General features: G+C 32.2%; 5 protein-coding genes across 8 annotated transcripts; 2 read left to right on the forward strand and 3 right to left on the reverse strand.

Moving 5' to 3' along the window:
- On the forward strand, positions 1-1,205 carry LOC148760569 (F-box/kelch-repeat protein At3g06240-like). The gene is made up of 2 exons (XM_088810539.1): positions 1-497; positions 581-1,205. The coding sequence occupies exons 1-2, from the start codon at positions 1-3 to the stop codon at positions 1,203-1,205; spliced, it is 1,122 nt and encodes a 373-aa protein (XP_088666665.1).
- A 4,284-nt stretch (positions 1,206-5,489) lies between these two features.
- Positions 5,490-6,305, forward strand: LOC148760570 (F-box/kelch-repeat protein At3g06240-like). Its single transcript, XM_088810540.1, has one exon. The coding sequence runs from the start codon at positions 5,490-5,492 to the stop codon at positions 6,303-6,305; it is 816 nt and encodes a 271-aa protein (XP_088666666.1).
- A 3,702-nt stretch (positions 6,306-10,007) lies between these two features.
- On the reverse strand, positions 10,008-15,428 carry LOC18587348 (ribonuclease 1-like). Of its 3 annotated transcripts, none has more exons than XM_088810688.1 (7): positions 14,698-15,428; positions 14,476-14,531; positions 13,726-13,807; positions 13,234-13,357; positions 11,077-12,630; positions 10,616-10,808; positions 10,008-10,517 (listed from the first exon to the last, which is right to left on the reverse strand). In XM_088810688.1, the coding sequence occupies exons 5-7, from the start codon at positions 11,338-11,340 to the stop codon at positions 10,192-10,194; spliced, it is 783 nt and encodes a 260-aa protein (XP_088666814.1). In that variant the 5' UTR covers positions 11,341-12,630; positions 13,234-13,357; positions 13,726-13,807; positions 14,476-14,531; positions 14,698-15,428; the 3' UTR covers positions 10,008-10,191. The 3 variants fall into 3 exon arrangements, with proteins under 3 accessions (XP_088666814.1, XP_088666813.1, XP_088666815.1); XM_088810687.1 differs by having other exon boundaries at positions 14,476-14,540; XM_088810689.1 differs by lacking the exon at positions 14,476-14,531.
- A 930-nt stretch (positions 15,429-16,358) lies between these two features.
- LOC148760571 (F-box/kelch-repeat protein At3g23880-like) lies at positions 16,359-19,846 on the reverse strand. The gene is made up of 3 exons (XM_007011084.3): positions 19,492-19,846; positions 17,538-18,692; positions 16,359-16,709 (listed from the first exon to the last, which is right to left on the reverse strand). The coding sequence occupies exons 2-3, from the start codon at positions 18,671-18,673 to the stop codon at positions 16,643-16,645; spliced, it is 1,203 nt and encodes a 400-aa protein (XP_007011146.3). The 5' UTR covers positions 18,674-18,692; positions 19,492-19,846; the 3' UTR covers positions 16,359-16,642.
- A 1,031-nt stretch (positions 19,847-20,877) lies between these two features.
- On the reverse strand, positions 20,878-23,558 carry LOC18587351 (annexin D4-like). 2 transcript variants are annotated; one of them, XM_088802572.1, is made up of 7 exons: positions 23,444-23,558; positions 23,359-23,412; positions 22,750-22,922; positions 21,863-22,081; positions 21,540-21,764; positions 21,384-21,455; positions 20,878-21,253 (listed from the first exon to the last, which is right to left on the reverse strand). In XM_088802572.1, the coding sequence occupies exons 1-7, from the start codon at positions 23,556-23,558 to the stop codon at positions 21,053-21,055; spliced, it is 1,059 nt and encodes a 352-aa protein (XP_088658698.1). In that variant the 3' UTR covers positions 20,878-21,052. The 2 variants fall into 2 exon arrangements, with proteins under 2 accessions (XP_088658698.1, XP_017984185.2); XM_018128696.2 differs by having other exon boundaries at positions 23,359-23,478.
- Positions 23,559-24,728: the final 1,170 nt, after the last annotated feature.

Here is a 24,728-nt window from a genome sequence, read left to right on the forward strand (position 1 = left end):
ATGTCGATGCCAATTACAGACAAGGAATTGCCAGAAACCTTAGTGATGGAAATCCTTTTGAGGCTTCCCGTTAAATCTCTACTGAGATTCAAGTGTGTTTGCAAATCTTGGTGCTCTTCTTTCCAAACCTCCTATTTTATCACCAACCATAAAAACGACAACCTCAATCTCCTCTTCAAGGGTTTTTTCGGGGGTTTTAAGGTCCCTCACCTCTCCCTACTTTCAACTGAAACAGAAAGTAAGAAACATGGTGGACCTAATGTCGAGTTTAATTTGAAAATCAAAGAAAATATCCGTATGCCTGTCTCTATCTGCAGCGGCAGTAGGTCACGACTCACAGTGTCTGGTGTATGTAATGGCTTGCTTTGTTTGCATGATGGTTATAGGATTAACCTTTGGAATCCTTACACGAGAGAAGTTAAGCTTCTTCCTGAATCAACTATCTCTCTTCCTCCTTCCGTGGGCTCGGGTTTGATCGTAAGTCAGATGACTACAAGGTTTTAGTGAATGTTGTTAATCGTGTCCACGATGAAGAGAGAATTATCGCGTTCAAATATATAAGTCAAATTCATTTATACAGCCTAAGTACAGAATCTTGGAGAGAAATTCCTCATCCTAAGGTCTCTTTTGATCGTCTTAAGTATTTGTTTAACATTTACATAAATGGATTTTGCCATTACATAAATGGAATTTGCCATTGGCCAGCGTTTGATGATAGTGGTGATCTAATTCTTTCTTTTGACGTGGCTGAAGAAGTTTTCTCGACATCATGCCTGCCGAATTTCGGTATGTCTAAGGCTGAGTGTTTTTGGTATATAGCTTCCTTCAATGAAGCTCTTGCTACAATTGTTCATCCAATAAGAGGCATGGAAAAATGCTATGACATTTGGGTCTTGAATGGATATTTATGGACTAAACAACTTACAATTGGGCCTATTCTTGGAGTTGGGAGGCCGTTGGGATTTTGGAAGAATGGAGAATTGTTTCTGGAAAGTGAAAACCATGACCTAGTTATGTTTGATCCTTGCACTGGAGAGCTTCAGGATTTTGGAATCCACATGCCAATGTGCAGTACGCAGCTAGTTGTTTATGCTGAAAGCATTGTTCCAATCAAGGGAAGTTCAGAATATAAGGCAAATATAACTCGTGAAGTGAAGTTGCCAGTGAAGAAATTAGTTTCCACTGCTTCAATACTATTGTATTGAGAAGAAGAAACATGGAGGTGAGTAGTATTGAATGTGTTTATTGTATTTATTAAATACTACTGATTTTGGTAGTAAAATCAAATTTGCACTAGAAAACATACTGATATCTTTGTTGATTTTGATTATAAATTTAACCTTTATCTTGTCTTAGTTATATTAGATTTAGTTTTTAGCCAATTTTTTATTTAACAGATATAAATAAATTTTAAATTAGTAGATTTTCATAATGTCGGCTGTTTTGAGTTTTGTGTGATAAAGCAATAGATACAATTGTAAACTACAAAGGATTGCAGTTGCAGTAATCTTGAGATGCTCACTCCAAGTTTAAAGTTCATGTAATCTTGAGTGAATTTTTGGTGTAAATATGATGTAGCACTGGAAGATTGGCCAGGCAATAGGGAAATGTGTCATTTATGTTGTTGCTTCTAAGATTTAGCACTGCCACAACTATTTTTTTGTGGCAATGGCCCATCAAAATCATTACCATTAAGGTTGATACTCTTAAGTTATAGTTAGGTGTCTCACATTAATCCTGTAAAATATTCCGATGAACTTCCAGGGAATTTTTGCTTTAATCATGGCCATAGCATAAAAGGAAGTTTTATAGCAGACTAAGAGAAGAGATTTCAACCGATTAACATCAGTGCATGCCATTTATTTTTCCTGGTGTATCTTTTCAAAAACATGTTGATTATCATTTAAATTTTGACAATCCTATGCTACAAAGAGCAATGTAATTCAGAAAGAAATTTGCACATTTCAACAAAGAGAGCTATACATATACTAGCAATTCCGTGATGATTTCGTTCAGTTGTTATTGTGGTTGGATCAAATTTACCATTAATGATTCAATTGACTTAATTTTATTATCGTACTTTTAATTTTGAAACAAATTGTTGAGAAATGGTTAATAAAATATTCAGTTGGAACAATTGAGGATAACACGATAGAAGAAAAAACTCTAATTCCATGTGTCCTCAAGTGATAATATTCCCTTCAAAATCATTACGAAAAATCAAACATTTTCATTTTCCCCATCAACTTTTACCTTTTCATTATACCACATCATTTTTTCCAAATAAAAAATAAGGTAATGTAATTAAGCCACTTAAAAGATTAATGATAAATTGAAACTTCTGGCTTCCTCGTTGAGATGGAAGTCAAGGCACAGTTTTGAAGTATCCTAGTGGTATAATGCTAAATTAAATAAAGTGATAATAAAAATAGTTAATATATATTTTGATTTAAATATTTAATTTAATGATAAATATATATTTTTTATATTTAAAGTTTTTATTTTTCAAACTAAAGAGAAAAAAAATTATAACCCATTGTGAAGAACCAAGATTAGTCTCAAAGTTTGTCCAAAAAAATAAAATCCCATTCACTGATCATAAATCTATTTTATTTTTAAATTTACGCATTAACAAGATGATAATTTCTTATTTACCATTCTACTAAATTTTAATTGTATAAAATGATTATAAAGCTCTGATATATTCAATTTTCTCCTTTTATGAAATTTTTATTTAAATTAATAAAAAATATTTATTTATTTATTTATTTATTCACCAACATAATGATTAGGAAGAGTAGTAACTTTGTTTGACACAAACACTTATTAAGTTAAGGATTTAAGTGTAAATACAATTCTTTTTACTATTTTCTTTTATTTCTATTAAATTCATTAAATATATTAGCTTAATGGAAAGCCCAAACCTAGAGTTGAGGGTTTTAAAGTTTTCCAGCCGCATGATCTTTGTTGGTTGTTGATGTATTCTTTGAGTTGAAGTCTTCAAGTCTTAGTCCTTTGTTTCAGATAAACAATGAAGAACTGCTCCATGTTGATGCCAATTACCTACAAGGAATTACCGGAAACCCTGTTGATGGAAATTCTTTTGATGCTTCCCGTTAAATCCCTGATGAGATTTAAGTGTGTTTCCAAAACTTGGTGCTCTTCTTTTCGGACCTCCTATTTTATCACCAATCATAAAAACAACAACCTTAATCTACTCATCTGGTATGTTGACAAAGTCCCTCACTACTCTTTGTTTTCAATTGAAACAAAAATTAAGAAACATGGTGGACCTGGCGAATTTAATCTAAAAGTCAAAGAGAATATCCATATTCCTACAAGACAAACTGGGTTGGGTCTGTGTAATGGCTTGCTTTATTTGCATGATAGTTATAGGATTACCCTTTGGAATCCTTCCACGAGAGAAGTTAAGCTTCTTCCTAAATCCACCATTTCAAGTCCTCCTTCCACATCTCATACTTCTTTTTATTGCATCGGGTTCGGGGTTTGATCGCAAGTCAAATGACTACAAGATTTTAGTGAATGTTTTTCACTATGTCAAGTCGAAAATTATATTTCAAATTCATTTATACAGCCTAAATACGGATTCCTGGAGAGAAATTCGTCATCCAAATGTTTATATTTATGCTCCTGAATTGTTTAGAAAATAATAAAATAATAAAATGTTATTTATGAAAAGTGCTCATTGATGAAAAGTCATGACTATAGAGTTAGAAAAAAGTTCCCTTATTAAATATAGTTTTTGAGTAGTTATATTATGAAAGGAAACAACTATTTGAAAAGTTACATTATAAAAGACAACAGCTCTTTATCTTAAAAGACGTATATGTTGGCTTATTATATAAACAATGTTCTTACATTGCAATTTTTACAATTCTGATAAGTGTGTTGTATTCTGAAGATTTCTGAAGTTTTTTCTTTCTTATCAAATATTTCTAACAGCACCCACATTGTCTCCAAGGAAAACTGCATTTACAAGGTAACAACTCTTTCTTCCATTTGTTTGCATGATTTTCATATTTTTTTCATGATTCCATGTGTTTTAAAAATTCTGTGTCTGGAAAGTCCTTACAATTTCACACCTTCACTTCTTGGAAGTTCCAATGAATCATTCTCTGCTTTGCGAACCAAGAATGATATTGCAAAGGTCTTTTTTCATTTTAATTTATCGATACTTGAACTATTCTTGGTGTTCTTGTATTGCTTTCGATGTTCTCAGTTAACATGCAGTCATTTGCATGCCTTTACTTTTTGCACAAAGAAACATGCAGCCTCAAATCCTAAGGAACAATGCCAATTTGGTTTTCTTCACTCTTGATGTTATTGTTTTTCTTTTCTCTTTCGTTTTTTTGGTTGAATCATTTTTCTTTGATCATGACGAAACTTGTTGTTTAATGTTCTTGAACTGTTACTATTATCTCTTTTAGTTGAATTCCCTGGAAGGTTATTTCTACTGATACCATTGTTGTTAGTATAATAGGTAGTTGATTATGTTCTATATTGCTATAAGTGAGACTGAAATATCAAAAACTAATCTTAAGGTGTGATATATTTGATGACAGACAGAAACCTTTGATCTCCTGATCTTATGATATTACATAAGATCATTTTTTTTTTTTTACTTAACCAAATATAGTGTCATGTGTATATATCAAGCATTTTCTAGATCAAATTATCTTTCTATTGTAAACATAATTATTATAATTTTTAATTTTTTAAGTTTGATTTACAGACTATTATCCTTCTTTGAGAATCTTTCACACGTAGCTTTATGATTTTCAATTTGCAAGAGCATGGGGTCTTTGTGCTTCTATGATAGTATTCTTCAAATCTTGTCTCCCAATACACTAAATAGTAGTAACACGACATTACAAGATAATGGGATCTTCAAATCTTTAAAATATTTTCTGATGAAGAAACTGGACAAATTCACCAGTTCTTTGAACATGGAACTGGACTGGGAGTTTAACTAGCTAGATATCCAACTACAAATGAGTTTGCTTTCAATGATTTATTTTCAGATTGTTTCAAGTGTTCCTTAAAATGAAAATCCATGGTTCTATGAAAAAGATAGATTAAACTTAGTCTAATTGGAAAAGGATTGCCTTATGAGAAAGAAATAAAGAGTGCCACACTAAAATTTCATGCTCCGATGCTTTGATGGACCCCTGGCTTTTCAAAAGTTTTCTTGTCGGATATCTCTCAATTTCCCTAATTAATTAATTTTTAAGTGTTAATTTTTTATTATTGAATTGAATATTTAAGTGTAAATTCGTCTATTTCTCACATTGAATTTTTTCTCCAATTAGCTTATGAGCCTTATTGAAAAGTAGAGGGTTTCAAACCTTCTTATTTCCTGAATGAAGTTTGCATGGCGGCGTGATCTTTGTTGGTTGTTGATGTATCCTTTGAGTTGAAGTCTTCAAGTCTTAATTTTTTGTTTCAGAAAAAAAACGAAGAGCTGCTCCATGTCGATGCCAAGAACTGACAAGCAATTACCCGAAACCCTTGTGATGGAAATCCTTTTGAAGCTTCCCGTTAAATCTCTAGTGAGATTTAAGTGTGTTCGCAAATCCTGGTGCTCTTCTTTTCAAACCTCCTATTTTATCACCAGCTATAAAAACAACAATCTCAATTTCCTCGTCAAGCATATTGAAAATGTCCCTTGCTTATCCCTGTTTTCAACTGAAACAGAAATTAAAAAACATGGTGGATCTGGTGTTGAGCTTAATCTAAAAGACAAAGAGAATATCCCTATGCCTGTCTCTATTAGTAGTAGTGCACCAATCACGATGTTTGGTCCATGCAATGGCTTACTTTGTTTGGATGATGGCTGTGGGATTACCCTTTGGAATCCTTCTACGAGAGAAGTTAAGGTTGTTCCTAAATCCAGTATCTCACGGCCTGCTTCTGCATATTGCACTTATTTTTCTTGCATTGGGTTTGGGTTTGATAGCAAGTCAGATGACTACAAGATTTTAGACAAGGTTACTCACCGTTTCCAGTCAGAATCCACACATCAAATTCATTTATACAGCCTCAATACGAATTCGTGGAGAGAAATTCCTCATCCTAACTTCCGAATTAATCCTGTAATGTTTAACACTTACATAAACGGCATTTACTATTGGCAAGTGGTTGGTGGTGATGATGGTAGTTATCTGATCGTTTCTTTCAACATGGCTGAAGAAGTTTTCTCGACAATACCCCTTCCGAATTTCGGCATGTCTAAGGCTGAATGTTGGTGGAAGGCATGGGAAATTGTTGTGACATATGGGTCTTGAATGGATATTTATGGACTAAACAACTTACAATTGGGCCTATTCTTGGAGATTGGAGGCCGTTAGCATTGTGGAAGAATGGAGAATTATTGTTGAAAAGTGAAAACAGTAAACTAGTTATGTTTGATCTCAGCACTGGTAAGCTTCAGGAATTTGAAATCCACATGCCTAAGTACACAACGCATCTAGTTGTTTATGCTGAAAGCATTGTTCCAATCAGGAGAAAATGAGAGTACGAGGAAAATGAAACTCGTAAAGTGCACTTGTAAGCAGGCTTCAAAAACATGAGTAGTGTTCAAAGATTCAGAGTAAACAACACTTTTTATGGCTATCCTGCCTCCTGTGATCTCCAACAAAGAGATTGACAGTTTGGTAAACCAAGAATAATAAAGAAAATCTCTGGGAAAGCTCCTCGAATCTCACTTTAAAGCCGCGAAGAAGCATGATGAACAACAATTAAAGGTGCAAACTTAATTTACTATTGAACAATGATAAATTTGATTGCAGATTATTTTCATGTGTCTCATCGCCTGATTTCATAAAATTTTTTGTTTGCATACATAGCCTTTAAGTAAATTGGTTATTAGTTTCACAAGCTATAATTACTGTGTCCAACAAGATACACAGGAAGCTATAATAGACCAGGATTTATTATTTCATAATAAATTTTCTTGTGTTGCAATTGCTGACAAGACTAATATATATATATGCTTTTCATTTTAGGTTAAATTATGCAATTAATTGAAAAATATTTAATAAAATATTCAGTTGGAAGTTGTTAAAACCCACTTCATGATCGATCATAAATATATTTTATTTTAAAATTTATAAATTAAAACCTCTCATTTATCACATTCTATTGAATTTTAGTTGTGTACAATATTTATAAAACTCTAGCATATCCATCTTTTTTTACTCATGAATTTTTTTTTTTTTTTGAAAAGTAAAAATTTTATTAATTCTGAAAGCTTGAATGTCAAAACAAATCTTAAATTTTGAAGATAAAAGATTTTTAGTGGCATAAGAAATTAGGTTATAGAGAGAAAAAGAGTGATACACTTACAAAGGACTTAACAACTCCAAACGACAAAAGCATTGTAAAGGGAAATCGAGCCCCTGATCAAACAGAGTCCTATCCAATTTATCAAAAACCACTAATCTTAATCCAAATGTACCTACTTATTCATCAAATTAACAACTAATTCTAAACCTGATGCCAAAACATACATCATCAATGGGAAATATATTTTGCCATTTCCTCATCAAACACAAATCCAAAATCAGAGCCTATGCCCATACAATCATTCAGCTATCCCCTATTTTCCTTTACCTTTCAACTTTGCTCGGATTCCCGATCATGAAAACTCAAAAAACTTCAACAAAAGCAAATCCTACAATTGCCGAATGCTGGAACTAGCTTCTTTAAACAATCAATTTACCTTCCTAAGGGACATGGGATGCACCCATTGCAGAACCCCAACTGCACATCATTGCATTCAAGACAATTTAGTTTACCAAGTCTCTTTAGCTTTTTCCTGATATAGTCTGATGTCTCGCATTAATTAATGCTGTAAATATGATGTAGAACTAGAAGATTGCCCAGCCAATAGGGATTGTGGCAATGGCCCATTAAATTTGCTGTAAATATGATGAACTTCCTGGGAATTTTTACTTTAAAGTTGGTGAAATTGTCTCTTAAGTTCCTTGTTGTCTCTTTTAAAATAAGAAAAATATTTGTTGCGAACCATATAATTTAATTTATCTGATGAAACAAGGATGTATTGTTAGAGTTCATAAATATTAGCAGTATTAATTAAAGTAAAATTAACCCAATAGTATAATGAATTTGAGGAAGAAGAAATGAATGAGGAAGACCTAGAAGCAGCAAATCTAATCATGGCTATAACATAAAAGAAAGTTTTATAGTAGACCAAGAGAAGAGGGGAAGAGACTCGGTATTTATATGTAAGTTGAAGAAAGAGTGTTGGATTAGAAGTGTGTTAAATTGTAATTATATTCAAAATGATTTTTAAATGATTCTTTTGGATGTAGACAGTTGCACTGCGTCACCAAGTGTAAGTTCCTAATGTTTCTTTGTGGATAATTTGTACAATTTTGTTGATATTTTAACAACTACTTATTAGGAATTTATTAATTTTTCCTTTTTATATACTAATAAAAAAATAAATAAACATAAAAATATATTATAAGACTTATAATTGTTAGACGGTCAAGATTTTATATCTTTCAAAGAGTCAAATGTTATCATTTTGTTAATAAATAAATTTAATGTTAAAAATTTTAAAACATAGATATTTATAATTTGTAGTTGTTAGTATAGAATTTAGTTAGCAATGCTGTAATAATATTGTATTGAGAAGAAGAAAGATGGAAGCGAGGTTGGATTAGAAAATAAACAAGAAATGATTAGTATTCAATGTGTTTATTGTGTTTATTTAATGATATTGATTTCAATTGGAAGATCAATGCATTTTGATCAGTAATTTCACCTTTTATTATCCTAGTAATTTAAGGTTTTTTTCGAAAGATTCCTATTTTGTTTCCTTTTGAATTTTGGATTGATAAAACAATGTATAATATTGTCTATCAAGATAATCTTTTCACTCTCATGCATTTCAAACTGCTTAGTATGTGTTCCAGTGTAATCTACCAACTCTCTTGTGAGCAGCATTGGTGAATTGAAATGCTCACTCCCAGGTATAAGTTCATGTTCTTTGAACAGCTCTTTGTGTTACTTGTGAGAGCTGATAGGTATGATGGACCAAAGGTGAAAGAAAACACTGCAAAATCTGAGGCCAAAGCACATTTTAATGCAATCAAGAATGCTGATAATCTTTGGCAAGAGTGATATTTAACTCTTTGCCAATAAAAAAAACATTGACGAAAACACTAAAATCTAACTCTTCTATTACTCCGTTTAAGATCTTAAAACTAAGTTATTCTTGTAAGAGACAATAGAATGCTTATACAACCCTCAGACATATTTCAACAGGATAAGATTGTTAAGATTCTATTTCAATTGATAATTGTTTTCTGGTTTCGAAACAAGATTATTTGTTTTGATGCAGCACTCAAAGCATTGATTTGATTGGTTACATACCTAAGAAGCTGGAAAGTTGAAAGTAATCACAGCCAGACATGCCCACAAGATAGAAGAAAGTTTCTTTTTTTGAAAATTAGATATCAATTAATGGCAGAGGGAACAAACAGTTCACCATCTGAGTTGTTACAAAAGGATTTTGACTTGCTGTACACAGATTCAAGCACACCAACCCAACATCCCTAAGAACAAAATCAAATCTCATCAGTCACCCAGTAATAAAAAAACACCAACCTGTACATCACATGAACCATGACAAAGATTCCAACAAAAATCCAGTCCCAGCCAAGGCCTCAAAAGTGAAAAACACTGGACTCCGCTACAAAAATAAACCATAACCTGCCCTACACTCTGTACAGAACAAACCATCACTGCTCAAGCATGCAAAAGGAATATCCAGTCCATGAAACCACAACCAAAGTCTCTTCAAAGTGAACAAAATAAATTCATTAATCCAGGACAAGAGAATAAGACTTGTTTTGCTTTAAGACTCATCATAAATACAGGTAATCCAGCACTTGTTTTGCACCAGAGAAATTAATTAAGATATAATGCCAAACTTAATTTGGAAACTTAATTAAACATTGAGATCCAAAGCAACTTAATTAAAAATTAAAATCCAAAGGATTCTAATAACATACATGATAAGCAGCTTGCATTTCATTGAAAAACTTAAACTAAAAGAGAATTAATATTAATTTCTCTTAAACCTAATAAAAGTAGAACAGTCATCTACCATATAAAGAAAAGCTAACTAAAATCAAACACCTAAATAACTATTCCTAAACAAAAAGCCAATAAAAATATATTAATAGGCAGCCATGGTACTTGTGAATGTCCTGGTGATGGAGCAGGAGGCACCCTTATATGGTCAGATTCCTTGTTACAAGTACCAGAAAACTGGATGGGGCAATCTCTAGGTTCAGTAGGGGGCTTGGCTCTTTTAAAGCACATACGAACTTCTCGCAGTTGGATCATGCCACTTGGACGGTGTGTGTTGCATGTAATTTCAGGAGTTGCACCCAAAATTTGCTTGACTGCATCTACAATCTCTTTTGCTTGATATGGTTCTTCTCGAGGTTGAATTCTAGTACCTACGATAATATTAACATATAATGATCAGAAAATGTATTTTAAAGTTAAATGAATTTAAATACAATTAAATAATGAATTTGGATTTAAAATATATTACCTGCTAAGTCATTCTTTCTTCTGAGAGATAGGGCAGAGTTAAAATATGATAGAGGATCTGTTGGGTAATCAGAGCATTGGCCATGAAACTTCCATTCATGGATCCAATCTTTTAGATTTGTTTTATCCTTTGCATAATTTCGGAGACTTGGCCAAAATTGTGTGAGAGTGTTTTTAATGGAGGACAACTTAGCCTTTGTGCAACAGTAAAAAAAAATCAGAAATAAGTTAAGCTTCACAAGTTTAAATAACAAATTAAATGAGTAATTGTATAATTAGCCTGTGAATGAAGTTTTAGTTTCATCTCTAACTTAAAAAACTCATATTTTTAACATTTCATAAAATCATAAATAAAAAGATTAAAATTTTAAATGGATAATAAAAATGAAATTCTACGAGAAATTTAAGCACTAATGATTCAATTTAGTAGATATATAAATAATTCAAACATTACTTGCATACCTTAATTTGGTTTTCCTTTGTAGGATTATGAGCAGAAGAATTTTTGGTTTTATCATACTGGGGGACTGCTGTATTATTCTCATATGTAGGCCAAATACCATGAATAACCCAATAGTTAAGAACCGTCGGTGTGCACTTAAGTTGGCCAATGTTGCATTCAGAAGGAGGCCATCTAAGACTTAACTTGTACAGGTCAAAAGGTGCTTGACCTACAGTGAATGGAAGAAAAACCAGGGCAGCTAACAAAAGTAAACAATTATGCATGTTTTTGATAGAGTAAAAGCAAATTCAACAGAATTCTTGATGATGAATTTTCACTCTCGGTGGGAATTTATAGGCAAAAATTGTAAAAATTGAATTTTTAATAAACTAACATACACACATTATGGATGTCTAAGTATAAGCATGATATGAATGAATAAACTAAAACAAAACATGAAATATGAATGTCAGATACGGTCATAACTAAAACAACAGAGTGACAACAAATTTGTTGTGATGTTGCCAGGCTGTTGAAAGTGTCAGGAAAGAATATTGTGAAAAATATGTACTGGTGAGGCTGGGGTCTGTTTCTCGTGAATTGTGTCTGACTTTGGGTGGTTTATGGACAACTAATGTAAGAAAACCAAACCTCTTGGACAGAATTGGGCCAAGTATCAACTCTCGTGGACGCTATCTGATTTAAAATGGTTTATAGACAGCTAATGTAAGAAAACATTTTAGATAGAATTGGGCCAAGAATGGGGATTGGGGATAATGCCCATTATAAGTATCCAATGTTGTATTATGGGTTGAAGCTGTTTTATTTGAACTCTGTCAAAGTTTAACAGTCCTCTTGTCAGATCATCATATTCACTTTTCCAAAAAATAAAACATTATTTTCTTAAACAGTCACACTACAACATTCTTTACCTTTCTGCCAAAACAAATTGCAGCCATAGGTGAAAAGGTTGCACTTAGAAAATGTGCAACTTTAGCCAATATATGAAAAAGTTTAGCTGCATTTTTACTAGAATTTCATTGCAAAATTAATATGCAGCCATATACTATATGGCCGCAATCTTAAATCATATAGCAACATTTAAAATGTGCAGCTAAAACATATATAATAATAACATAAATAACCTTCAAATATGCAACAAAAAGGTGCAAATTTTACAGCAACCTATAGAGTATAAACCATGCAAATTTTACAAAAATTTATAGCAAATATATATTTTTTGAATGGCATTCTATTATTGAATAGAAAACAGAACCAAAGTAACTGACAAAGAAACAAAGATAGCAAAACCTAGAAACAAAAACAACATCCGAAGAGCACAAAGTTCAGCCCCAAGAGACACGAACATGGCACAAAGAAAACTATAAACAAATGGAGACACAAAACAGAACAACCATAAAAAGGAAGTAGAAATCAAATTCTGAACAAACACAAAGCAAGAAGCCGAAGGGGAACAGGAGAGGAGATTGGACAAACATCACCAATCAGAATTCCAAAATAGTTTGCTGCCATGTGGATAAGAATATATTGCAGAAGAGGCATTACTTGGTACTCTGCAAGATATTAATCATTGCTTCAGCTCTTTTAGTCTAGTTGGGTGTCTAAAGGAAAGTAAGTATATTGATCACAAGACATTTCAAAAATCCAATATCATAATTGACAAATATAAGTTAACAACTAAGAAGAGACTAGTGGCAGTCATCACTATCAAGCCAGCTTCTTTAATCACAAATGCAGTCCAACCTTTATTTTTCTATACATTTGAATCCCAAATGCAAAGTTATAAAGTGATGTTGAAATCTAAATTTATCTTTTGGATGCTAGCATTTGCATAGAAACCATGATTTGAAAAGGAGCATGAGGGTTTGGTGATAGTGTGATCCTAAAAATGGCTGTCCTTACTTAGAAAGCTAAATAAACAAACCACTTCTATCTCCTTCCAACCTAATTCTGTTTACATGTAACTACACCCCAGATAAGAAAATAAACCAAAAAACAGAAAAAAATGCCCATTTGTGCTCAATGTAAAGTGTGTATGTTATTATATAACACTATTTCACAACTATTACTATATAGATTCACACCGCTTATATTATAATAAATTAATAATATAGCTAACATTAGAATCTCATGTTGTAGAAAACAAGAGTAATTACCCCTAGAAGTTCTCCTAAAACAGCTTCCTTTGCAGCAACCTTAGCTCTTAGAAATCTTGATGGAGATGACAGATAGGACCCTAAGAAGGAAACTTGAATAAATTTCATGATACCGCCATATTCTCTGGCAATTTGGAAAAATCAAGAATGAAAAACTGACATGTGATCTACGAAAAACACTAGAAAATTCAGCTTAGTTAAACGTAGAACATGGTTGATAGCAAAAGATGATATGATAAGTGAACCATACGATGTTCCAAATGATGAGAACTTAATAAAGATGAATAATAGATAATTTTGTCATAAATATCACTGAAGACACTACCATCAAATCAATTCTCCACATCACAAGATAAAGATGTATCACAGATAATTTGGTCATAAACATCACTGAAGACACTACCATCAAATCAATTATCCACATCACAAGATTTTAATTCTTAAGCAATTAGCAAAAATAAAGATAATAACTTGTTGCACTTGAATTTATACCTTAATTGACAGATTTTTGAGGCTTTTCGAAGTTGTACCTTTATTCTTCAGAGAGAATTTAAGGAACATTGACTTCCACCATCTAAAAATAATAAAAATGGCATCACAGATCATAAATATTAAATCATATATAAATTACACTACAACATTTTTGATCTGTGGCTACAGAAAAAATTGCAGTCATAGATAAAAAATTAGCTGCCTTATGTTAAGGCTGCACTTAGAAAAAGTGTAACCTTAGCCAATGTATGGAAAAGTTTAAATGCACGTCTTTATAAATTTTGCAACATAATTAAGATGCAGCCATATAGTATATGGCTCAATCCTAAAACCTATGGCAGCATTTAAAATATGCAGCTAAAAGGTGTACATAACAGTACATACAACATTCTAATATGCAACAAAAAGATACAAGATAGCAACTTATAAAGTATAAATCATTCAAATTTTACAGCAAACTTTAATATATATTGATCATCAAACTTTGATTTTACAGCAAATTTTACAAAAGTATATAGTCCTTCAATCTCAAATTTTACACTAAATTTAATAAATTTTACACAAAGAATGCTTCATTATCCAAATCTGTTGCTCTAACAAAAAGGATGCTCAAACAAGTTTGCTAATCCTAAAACAAAAAAAGCAAGAGAACATGAGATTGTAAAATATAATATAAAATAATCTAAAGACACTAACAAAGCTAAAGAATCAACTCAAGGAAACATAGATAAAGTCTTTTGTTTAACATACATGGGATCAAGATCATCATCCTTCAGGTAACAAAGCTTTGTTCTTATACGATGAGGCTGAAAGTTCTAATACAACAAATCAGAATTTAACAAGACAAATAAGGTACACAGCCATGCCTTATTATCAATATAAATAAAACAAATAAACAAATAAAGTTTAAAAGATATCAGACTTTATCATAACTAGGAAAAAGGGGAAAGGACTTAGAGAAGTTTGTCTTACTTTCGCTCTCTATGCTTAGGGTAAGAGTGAGAGAACTTCAAATATCCATCTCATGGAAGTTTTTAAGACCTGCTCGAACAGATATTATGTCTTTGACTCTGCACAATGCATACCAACTAAATCAAGACATTGCTTTCTTCACAACAATACAAAGATCTGATTTAGTGTCTAATACAAAGATCTAAAAAGTATGGAAAAGTAACGAGAACGAACCAAGCCCATAACCCCCAAGCAGACAGAAGGCCTGGTATAAGTTAAAAGCAAATGCTAGAGTTAATCTATTCATAATATTTATGACCCATGACAATGATTTACCTGAACTTTCGACATCACTGCAATGGAGAGATGGTTCTGGAGTATCAGAACTTGTTATCAATAATTAATATCTTGAATGTGAAATTAGAAACTTTTATAAGGATTAGAAGTTTCTAAAACTTTTAGAGATAACTAGCCTAACAATAAAGAAACAACTGAAGTCAACTTAGCCTTAGTCATTATGACCTAATACATTTTAGAGATTGGGATTTCACGTGTATGTAAGCTTCCGCCACACTCATAATCCCTCACAGTTCCCTAAAAGAGAAAAAATATAGTTATGGGAAACCTCAGCAGAGCAATAAGAAAGCAATACTCAAGAAAACCAAATCCTAAAACCAGATAATGTCTTCTCAATTTAGACTACAGATAGATACTCAACCATAGTAATATGCATCCCCAACAAGCAATGCAGCATGTTCATTACCCTGCTCAGAAGCTTGCCATGACAAAGAATGAGCGCGTTGATGCCTTTCTGCATCAGTGCAAAGCCCAGATTCATCCATCCACATGTTGTGCTCACCATACTTGTCAAGGATCCACGCAGCATTACTTTGTGCTATCTCATAGCCTCGCTCAGCCATCCTAGAATACAAGAGGAATGCCTTGCCCACGTCACCTTTTTGGTATGATTCAAGTACATGGGATCTTATGTACATTAGAACCATTCATGATTCAAAAGACTCATGTCACAATTCACATATTAAATATAGCAAAGGTTAGTCATATTTATTGTGACTTCTTTTAACTGATTATAACTTACGAGTCAGATTTTTTTTCTTTTAACTGATTATAACTTATGAGTCAGATTTTTTTACAACTCCCAGAAATTTGTTTCCCCTTTCTGTTTTAAGCCTGTCAAAAAGAAAAGCATGGCTAGAAGTGAGGAAAGCAGTCCCATTTTCCATCAAGTTGTCAGGTCAAGAAATTAGATATTATCACAACCAGAATACCAGTCATGGACAGCAGTCAATCTAGCCGATGGCATGTAAAGTAACATTCAACTGTTCTAGGACAATCTCTAGCATTTAAATAATTTCTTTTGCTATGTATGGCACTTCTTGGCATAACAGGCAACCACATAGTTACCAGTTAAAACCAAGTTATTTTAAGAGAAAATTGAACAAAATTCCTCTTTTGGGTCCAAAATCAAGCAAATGCTAAGTACTCAAAAGACCTTGATAAATCAAACCTATCTTCTGCTTATAATAGAAAGATAAACGAGAATATTGACATATTGCTGTAAGCTGCATTTGTTAACCCTCAGCCCCAATAGAAATTAGGGCAAGGCAAAAAATTAGAACATGGATGAAAAAGATGTAACCAGCAACTTAACAAGGAGAAAATTATGACAAAAGGGAAAATTCTTCTAGTACCCAGCAAGAAACCTTTAAGGTTAAGTACAATGGGGTTTAAGAATGTCATTCTTAAAGATACAGAACTCATAAGAAGGTGAAAATTAGAAAACAGGAACTATAAGCATAAACCACAGTATTTACCATAGGAAGATTCTTTTTATACATCCTAGCCAACTGATAAAATGGCTTTGTTTGACCTGCATTAGCTGCCACAATAAAACATTTACAAGCAATCTTCACATCTTTCTTCACTCCAATCCCTCTAAGGTACATTACCCCCAAGTTATAGTACTGGCCAGCATCCTTATTATAAGTGGCCTTCTCAAAGTACTCTTTTGCCTGCAGAAAAAAAGAATCAGCTTCTGGCACAACTCTACAATTAACATACTAATGATAAACCACAAGTTATCAGTTTTTTTCTTTTTCTTAAGTTGTCTGGAGTCTGGAAAATTCTTTTCTTTCTTGTTTTTTCAAAAAAAAAAATCCATTAAACTCTCAGCTAGTATTATTGTTCCCAGATTCAAAACAACTAAACCCCATCTGCGAATTATTGTCTTTGATAAATGACCTTTTCTCTGTGGTAGGTTAATTCTTTCTGATCAAAATGTTTCAAAATGTTTTATGCATGCAAGTAACCAGATTGGTTTTGGCAGAAAAGTAGATTCATAGCAAGATAGCCCAGTTCACCACTCTAAAGGTCAATTATATGGCTAAACTAAGCTTTAAACTGTGTGATAGCACAATATTCCTCATAACAAACTCCAGCCCTCCCTTTCTCTGCCTCTATGAGAAAGCAAAGAATTAGGCAATTCTTAGGACACTATCTATTTGCCTCTAATTTCACAAGAGGGTGGAAGAGATTATCTTGACAATGGTCTCTATTCCGTTATCTACGCAAAACTTAAAAGCAGCCCACTACTAATGAAAAATCAAATCTAGACAAGGAGAAATTTCTGACCAAAATTAACAGAGATATCATTATGTTTTCTATAGTGCGAAAGGAACCATACTTTAATCTTACAACCGAAATCAGTATGAATTAATAAACTCAATAAAGACATTTAATACTAATCCTTTCTTGTTTATTTTCTAATCCAACCTCACCTCCATCTTTCTTCTTCTCAATACAATATTATTGAAGCATTGCTAACTAAATTCTACACTTACACCTGCACTTCACGAGTTATATTTGCCTCATACTCTAAACTTCCCCTGATTGAAACAATGCTTTCAGCATAAACAACTAGCTGCTGCGTTGAGTCCTGACTCATGTAGATTCCAAAATCTTGAAGCTGTCCCGTGCAGGGATCAAACATGACTAGTTTGTGGTTTTCACTTTCCAGAAACAATTCTCCATTCTTCCAGAATCCCAACGGCATCTCAACTCCAAGAATAGGTCCGATGGTAAGTTGTTTAGTCCACGAATATCCATTCAAGATCCATATATCATAGCATTTTTCCATGCCTATTCTTGGATGAACAATTGTAGCAAGAGCTTCATTAAAGGAAGCAATACACCATGAACACTCAGCTTTAGACATACCGAAATTCGGTAAGGATAATGTCGAGAAAACTTCTTCAACCATGTCAAAAGAAAGGATTAGATCATCATCATCACCCATCGCTTCCCAATAGTAAATTCCATTTATATAAGCGTTAAACAAATAAGGATCGTAAACAAAGACGTCAGGATGAGCAATTTCTCTCCAGGAATCCGTCCTGAGGCTGTATAAATCAATTTGATATATAAATTCCAACACAGCAAATCCATCTTCTTCAAGGACACAATTGTTAACACACCTTAAAACCTTGTAGTCATTTGAGTTGCGATCAAACCCGAACCCGACAAAGCCAAAATAAGTGTCATCTGTGGCAGGAGGACGTGAGATAGTGGATTCAGGAAGAACCTTAACTTCTCTTGTGGAAGGATTCCAAAGGATAATGCTATAATTATCATGCACACAAAGCAAGCCATTACATGGACCAGAGACTGTGAGTTGATCAAAGTCAAGCATATGAATATTCTCTTTGACTTTCAGATTAAACTCGACCTCGGGTTCACCATATTCCTTAATTTTCGCTTCAGTTGAAAGCAAGGAGAAGTAAGGGACCTCATCATGAAGCATTAAAAGGAGATTGAGATTTTTGTTTTTATGGTTGGTGATAAATTCAGAAGTCTGAAAAGAAGAGCACCAGGATTTACAAACGCACCTAAATCTCATAAGGGATTTAACAGGAAGCCTCAAAAGGATATCGATCACCATGATTTCTGGCAGCTCGTGGTTGGTAATTGGCATCAACATGGAGCAGTTCGCTCTTGATCTGAAACAAATAATTAAGACTTAAAAGACATGCACTTTGCGTCTACAACAACTCCAAGACTACATCAACAAGCAACAATGATCATGCCGCAAACCTTATATATGAATGAGACGGTTTAAAACCCTAACTTCTCTATAAGGCCTTAAGATAAGTACAAATTTAGGCTTTAAGCTAAATACACAAATTAAGTTCAATCCAATATATTTAATATAAAGCCCATTTTCCTTTTAATTTATATCAATTTACCAGTTTATTTTTCTGGTTTTTTGGCTGTTTTTAAAAAAATATGTTTACTCCTTGATAAGATGGCAACTTCTCCTTAATTGACCTTGTTTGGTGCAAAACCTCTCTTGAAGATTATCTTGAAATTTCTATACGTATGAGTGCTGAAATGAATATAAAAGCAATAAAGAGTAAAAAGCAAACAGATGCTAACAAGAGGAATAAATGTTGATTTATTAAAGAATCATCAAAGCAACAATAAATACTCATACCATACTCTTATGCAGCCACATATGCCAACACGGCAATGAAGAACACATGATCCAATAATGAAAGGCTAGAATCTATCTAATCCCTTCAAAATCACCACCCAATAAAACTAAATCTAACACCTTTTAAAAGAATAAAAACACCCAGATCAAAAATAACACATTAAATACAAAATAAATCAATTTTAGATTCAATTTAGCAAAGATTCTTTATTTTTCAGATCACAAATTGCAGAAGAAAGAAACATGAACACATAAAGAATACAAACAAAACTGAAATTAAATGAGAATTATTGAATTAAAATCACCTGATTCAATGGATTATCAGAGAGAGACGAAGAAAAATATGTTTTTCTTTTGGGAGACAGAGAGGTGGGTGATACGGATAGGGTAGATTTCGAGGTATTTATACAGTTGTTAGAGGGAAGGAGACAACGGTGGCTAGTCTTTTTTAGAAAGAGAGGAAACTAGCGGCAGAAGGAAAGGGAAGAGAAGAAAAGAGGAAAGGGAAAGAAAAAGGGAGCCACTGCTGGAAAGGCCCAGGCCGGTGAGGCGACGGCGCCGGGAACCGAGTAAGAGAGAGAGGGTATAGAGAAAGGGGTTGGCCGCTGCTGCCAGGGGCAGTGGACAATTAGAAGGGAGCAAAAATAAAGAAGAGAAAGGGGTTGCCTACTTAGATAAGTTAAAACAACGTCGTTTATGATGGATTCAACAAAAAAAGAAGTGGTGGGTTGGATTCACCCAACCCCAACTCAGCTTTAGGATTAGCTGATTTTTTTTTATTTATATAATTTCTTTTTTTATGCATGCATTAAATTTATAAAATTATTTTTTTAAAAAAGATAAAAATAAAAGGTGAAACAATTTTTTTGATAATTAATTGAATAAAGTTAATAATGACTTACCAAAATTATTGGAGGATAATTATAAAGGCATAAGATAAAAAATAGTAATTAAAATTGAAGATAATTTACAAAATTTCATCATTAAAATTAATATTCATTTTATTTTGACTTACAAAAAAATATTCATTTTATTTTAATAATTTTATTATATAAATTATGTAGCTTATCAATAATTACTTTCAATATATTATACTTTCTCAATTTGAATTTTATTTGCTATTAGAATCATAGTAATTAACAAAATATGATTATATCAATATTAGCAAATATTAAGATATAAAAAGTCAAATGTTTTCAAAAAATAAAAATTATTTAAATAAAAAATTTTGCTTAGTAAGACATGAGAAAATATTTTTAAAATATCAATTTTTTAAAATAATTATCTTTAATTTATTGTTACTACTATTATTTATAATATTTTTAAATTTAATATTAATTTTTTATTTTTTATTTTTATTTATAATATTATGTAATTTAAAATTATTTTTAATAAAAAATTCTACTCCCACACGAAGCAAGGCACCACTCTAGTATATTTAATATAGAGGCCATTTTTCATTAAATTTATATCAATTTACTATTTTATTTTTCCAGTTTTTTGGCTTTTTTTAAATAAATATGTCTTTTTCTAAGATAAATAAATATGTTTACTCCTTAATGAGATGGCTACTTCTCCTTAATTGACCTTGTTTGGTGCAAAACCTCTCTTGGAGATTATCTTGAAATTTCTATATGCATGAGTGCTGAAACAAATATAAAAGCAAAAAAAGAGAAAAAAAGGCAAAAAGATGCTAACAAGAGGAATAAATGTTGATTTATTAAGGAACCATCAAATTGACAATAAATACTCATACAATACCCTTATACAACCACATATACCACACATATAGGCGATGACCAACAACAACCAAATTTTAAATAGAAAAGCATATGTAACTATAAAATTAGAGGAATTTAGTTGAATTTAAACTTGTCCATTCATTTCCCCTCTTGCTAATACCCCAAGCAACACATCCTTATAAGCTCCCTTGACCCTCTCTTCTATCTTGTGGGCAAATTTAGCACTGACTCCCTTAAAATTTCCAGCTTCTTGGGTTGTAATCAATCGAGTCAATGCTTTTTTGGCATCCTCATTCGCATCAACTCTGAGAGCTGTATCGAAAACCTGGAAAGAAAGACAATCAATTGAAAGATTTACTTGCTTGAACATTTAAATATATATTTATATTTTACTTTTCCAAATCAAAACAAATAAATAACATAAATATCGGTCAAACAGAACCCAATGATCTTACCTTGGTGAAATATGTATGAGGGGTGCATAGGCATTCTACTGTTTCTTTCAAGAACAACTCAGCTTCAAAATCCTGAACAAAGCAATAAAAGAGTTAAAAGCTAGTGTTTTAGGCCAATTGTTTATATTGCCAAAGGTTATGTATGCTATAGGTTACCTCAGTTATGCTCTTGCCAGAAATTTTTTTGTATTGTTCATAGACTTCCTTAAGATGAGGCTTGCTCCTTGTTGTAAGAATTCTGATGACTTCCTCGTCCTCGATTAGTCTCCTTTTATCAGCATTCTTGATTGCATTCAAAAGTGCTTTGGCCTCAGATTTTGCAGTGTCCTCCTTCACCTTTGGTCCTTCATACCTGTAAGCACTCACTAGTGCCACCAAGAGCTATTGAAACAACAAATAAACTAATCAGAAACCACCTCCCCCAAAGAGGCTTAGATAATCCAAAGTGAAAAGCTAAGGTAATTAAATATGCTGCAAACCTTGCGCTCACTGTCCTTAATGTGGGCAGCAAGATCTTCCTCGATTGAGCGTTCAAAGAGGGAATGGTAAGCCTTTCTTGCACCTAGCAGCTGCTCAGATGATCTGGTACATGCAATTTCTACTATAACACCATATTGCTGTGGCCCTTTCTTCAACGCCTTTTTCAACAAACGAGCATCCCTCTCCCATGGATGCATGAGGGAAAGCACCACAGCATCCTGAAATAAATAAAAAAAAAAAAGAGAAAAGAAAAATTCAAATTATATGCAATGTCCATGATTAACCGTAGGCATTTCTAATTTCTTTTTCATACAAATAAGAGTATTACAACCAGAATCTAAAATTTTTATTTGAACTCTGATATTGGTTTTATTGTTAATCTACAAAGTCATTTTTTTAGATGTATTTATGTCGACAGAATCTTGTTAGATTATTACCTGTACGATCAGTTTTGGTCATACCTTTATTTTAGTCAAGGTTTTAAATTAATTTCTATGACAGTTAATAAAATAACCAAATTTGATAAAAAAAAAAAAAGAAAATATCATTTTGATAGACTTGGCATTCATCAGAACTTGTTAAATGAAGAACCATATAGTATGCTTAAAATATGATGAATGATATGATGCAAAAGTATCCTTTATTGGGTTAGTTGAGAAAAATAAAACAATTACGACTTGATTAAAGTTCAAGGCTTAAATCCTCGTTTCCCTTTAACTTTCATTGTACACAAAATAAATAAATAAATAAATAAAATTAATTTGACTCTAGTATTTTTTTATGAAATGTAAAAGCCTGAGAAAGAGAAGACAAAAATATAGTAATTAAGTTGAATGCACATAAATAAATCTAGCTAGCTAGAACTTTGAAGTGTGTATATATATACCTTAAAACGCTTGAATTCACCTTTGAGAGTCTTGATAGCATCATCATTCCACCTCTCAAATTGACGTTCGTCCTCAAAGAAGAACTGGGAACATCCTCTTCTGATGGATCTCTTGTGCTCATGGTGTGATTTTGTCAATATTGATACCAATGATTTCTCATCAACTCCAATTCCTAAAGGAATAAAGAAATTTTTTTAATTTTTTTCCAAAGTAAAAACCAACCGACCACCTCCAATGATATGATTAATTGGTAATTATTTGGTCAACAAATAATTAAGAAATCTTATAATTTTTACTCTTTTCAAAGCCATCATTGACATTTTGAAGCCCATAATGCCAAATGATAATAGCATTAACTTTGACATTATAATTAATCAAGCTGAATGGAAAAAGGAGACAAAAAGGATATTGAAGCTTTAAATTTGGTAAAAATGAGGGGAAAAAAAGAAATTAAAAATAAATTCATAAATTTCAATGACTATGTTTCACTATCATATGCCACCAAGAAAGAAATTTAATGATACGAAAGCCTCAAAAGGAAAACAGTACCTAAGTAGTCTAGCTATATGATGGTATAAAATTAGTTTGGAGGAAGGAAAAGGAAGAACCTGACAAGGCTTTGCTGAGGACTTCCACTTCAGCAGGATGGCCCATTTTCTTAGCTTTGAAGCTATTCAGTGTGAAGAGATAGACTAGGAGTAGTCAGTGTGAAGAGATAGACTAGGAGTAGTGCAATGAGCAGAAAGGGTGCCATGCTTAGGCTGAGATGCCATGCATTTATATCAACCTGAGAGGTTGTTTTCGACATTAATATGGTTGTCTAAGGGTATTTTGGGAAACGAAAACAAAGGAAAGAAAGAGCTTAGAAAGAGAGAAAAGAAAAAGAAACAGCAATAAAAATATTGGTAATAATAAATAACCTTAGCTGCATGAATATTCGTCCTTGCTGTTCAAAATAAAAGCAAACATCTAAAAAAATAAAGCAGGAAAAAGCAAGAAGTCAATTTTCTTTTAATCAGATACGAAAATCTGAATATGACTCTTTGAACAGATAATTACATGGATCTATCGTTAAATTAGATGTTCCGATTCTTCTTATTATAAATTTAACCTATACATTGTAATGTATTTATTTAATAAATAGTATGTCTTATCAGTTTTGTTTTATAATATGAATTTTTAAATTTAATTGGCATCATTTTGATTAATTTTCCATTATTATCATAGTGGAAAATTATGAAAGTGAAACATCTAGATCACATTAATTGCTTCCTAACTACCAATATCTACCTACCATATTGAAAGTTTAATGGACCAACTATATGAGTACTGCTACAACATATTCACACTAGGATTATAGCTGATATGTTCACATTCATATGTTTACATTGACTTGATAAGTCAAGCTTGATCTAGCAATGTTCATGATGTATGTACAAGAAAAAGAATATAATTAATTGACCTTCGTAAAAGTTAGGTAGAATGGCCCTCATTGATTATTTCTTTTTTAACGAGTCACGTTTAGCATGCTTCCCAAGTATACAAAATTAATTGGTTTATTTATTCTTTTTTTCCTTGCAATAAAAATGCCACCCAACTTCCTTGGGTATGAATTGACTATTAGGTATTGAAATAGCGACCCACTTGAAGCTTAGGTGCCCAATTGATATGAGTTATTGATGATATAGACAGCTATCCATAATTTCGTATGATTTATTTCATAGATTCAAACAACTTACTCAAAGCGATTTTTTACAAAACAATATGGGTTATTATGGTTGTTGATCTCAAAAATCTTATTTGTTTTTATCCATAATCATGGAATAAGGATTTAAAATATAAAAAATAAATTCTACTTATATTTTTGTGATTTCAACTTTTCTTGTAAGACACTTTGTGATTTTTTTTTCTTCAATTAATACCCTGTGAATAGTTTTATTCCCGTAAAAATTACACCGTTAATGTAAACAACTATGAA

Source organism: Theobroma cacao, chromosome 10 (genome assembly GCF_053813885.1).
Source record: "Theobroma cacao isolate CCN51 chromosome 10, ASM5381388v1, whole genome shotgun sequence".
Taxonomy (NCBI): domain Eukaryota; kingdom Viridiplantae; phylum Streptophyta; class Magnoliopsida; order Malvales; family Malvaceae; genus Theobroma; species Theobroma cacao.

Bases quoted from the DNA above. Each gene is read 5' to 3' on its own strand.
- LOC148760569 (XM_088810539.1), top strand. From the start codon at position 1: ATGTCGATGCCAATTACAGACAAGGAATTGCCAGAAACCTTAGTGATG. The intron at 498-580 runs GTTTTAGTGAAT...TCATTTATACAG, and splicing joins GTAAGTCAGATGACTACAAG to CCTAAGTACAGAATCTTGGA.
- LOC148760570 (XM_088810540.1), top strand. From the start codon at position 5,490: ATGTCGATGCCAAGAACTGACAAGCAATTACCCGAAACCCTTGTGATG.
- LOC18587348 (XM_088810689.1), bottom strand. From the start codon at position 11,340: ATGCATAATTGTTTACTTTTGTTAGCTGCCCTGGTTTTTCTTCCATTC. The intron at 10,809-11,076 runs GTATGCAAGTAA...TGTTGCACAAAG, and splicing joins CAAAGGAAAACCAAATTAAG to GCTAAGTTGTCCTCCATTAA. The intron at 10,518-10,615 runs GTAATATATTTT...ATATTATCGTAG, and splicing joins AAGAAAGAATGACTTAGCAG to GTACTAGAATTCAACCTCGA.
- LOC148760571 (XM_007011084.3), bottom strand. From the start codon at position 18,673: ATGTTGATGCCAATTACCAACCACGAGCTGCCAGAAATCATGGTGATC. The intron at 16,710-17,537 runs GTAAGTGTAGAA...TTTTTTCTGCAG, and splicing joins ATAACTCGTGAAGTGCAGGT to GCAAAAGAGTACTTTGAGAA.
- LOC18587351 (XM_088802572.1), bottom strand. From the start codon at position 23,558: ATGTCGAAAACAACCTCTCAGGTTGATATAAATGCATGGCATCTCAGC. The intron at 23,413-23,443 runs GTCTATCTCTTC...ATAGCTTCAAAG, and splicing joins CTTCACACTGACTACTCCTA to CTAAGAAAATGGGCCATCCT. The intron at 22,082-22,749 runs GTATATATATAC...TATTTATTTCAG, and splicing joins GTGAATTCAAGCGTTTTAAG to GATGCTGTGGTGCTTTCCCT.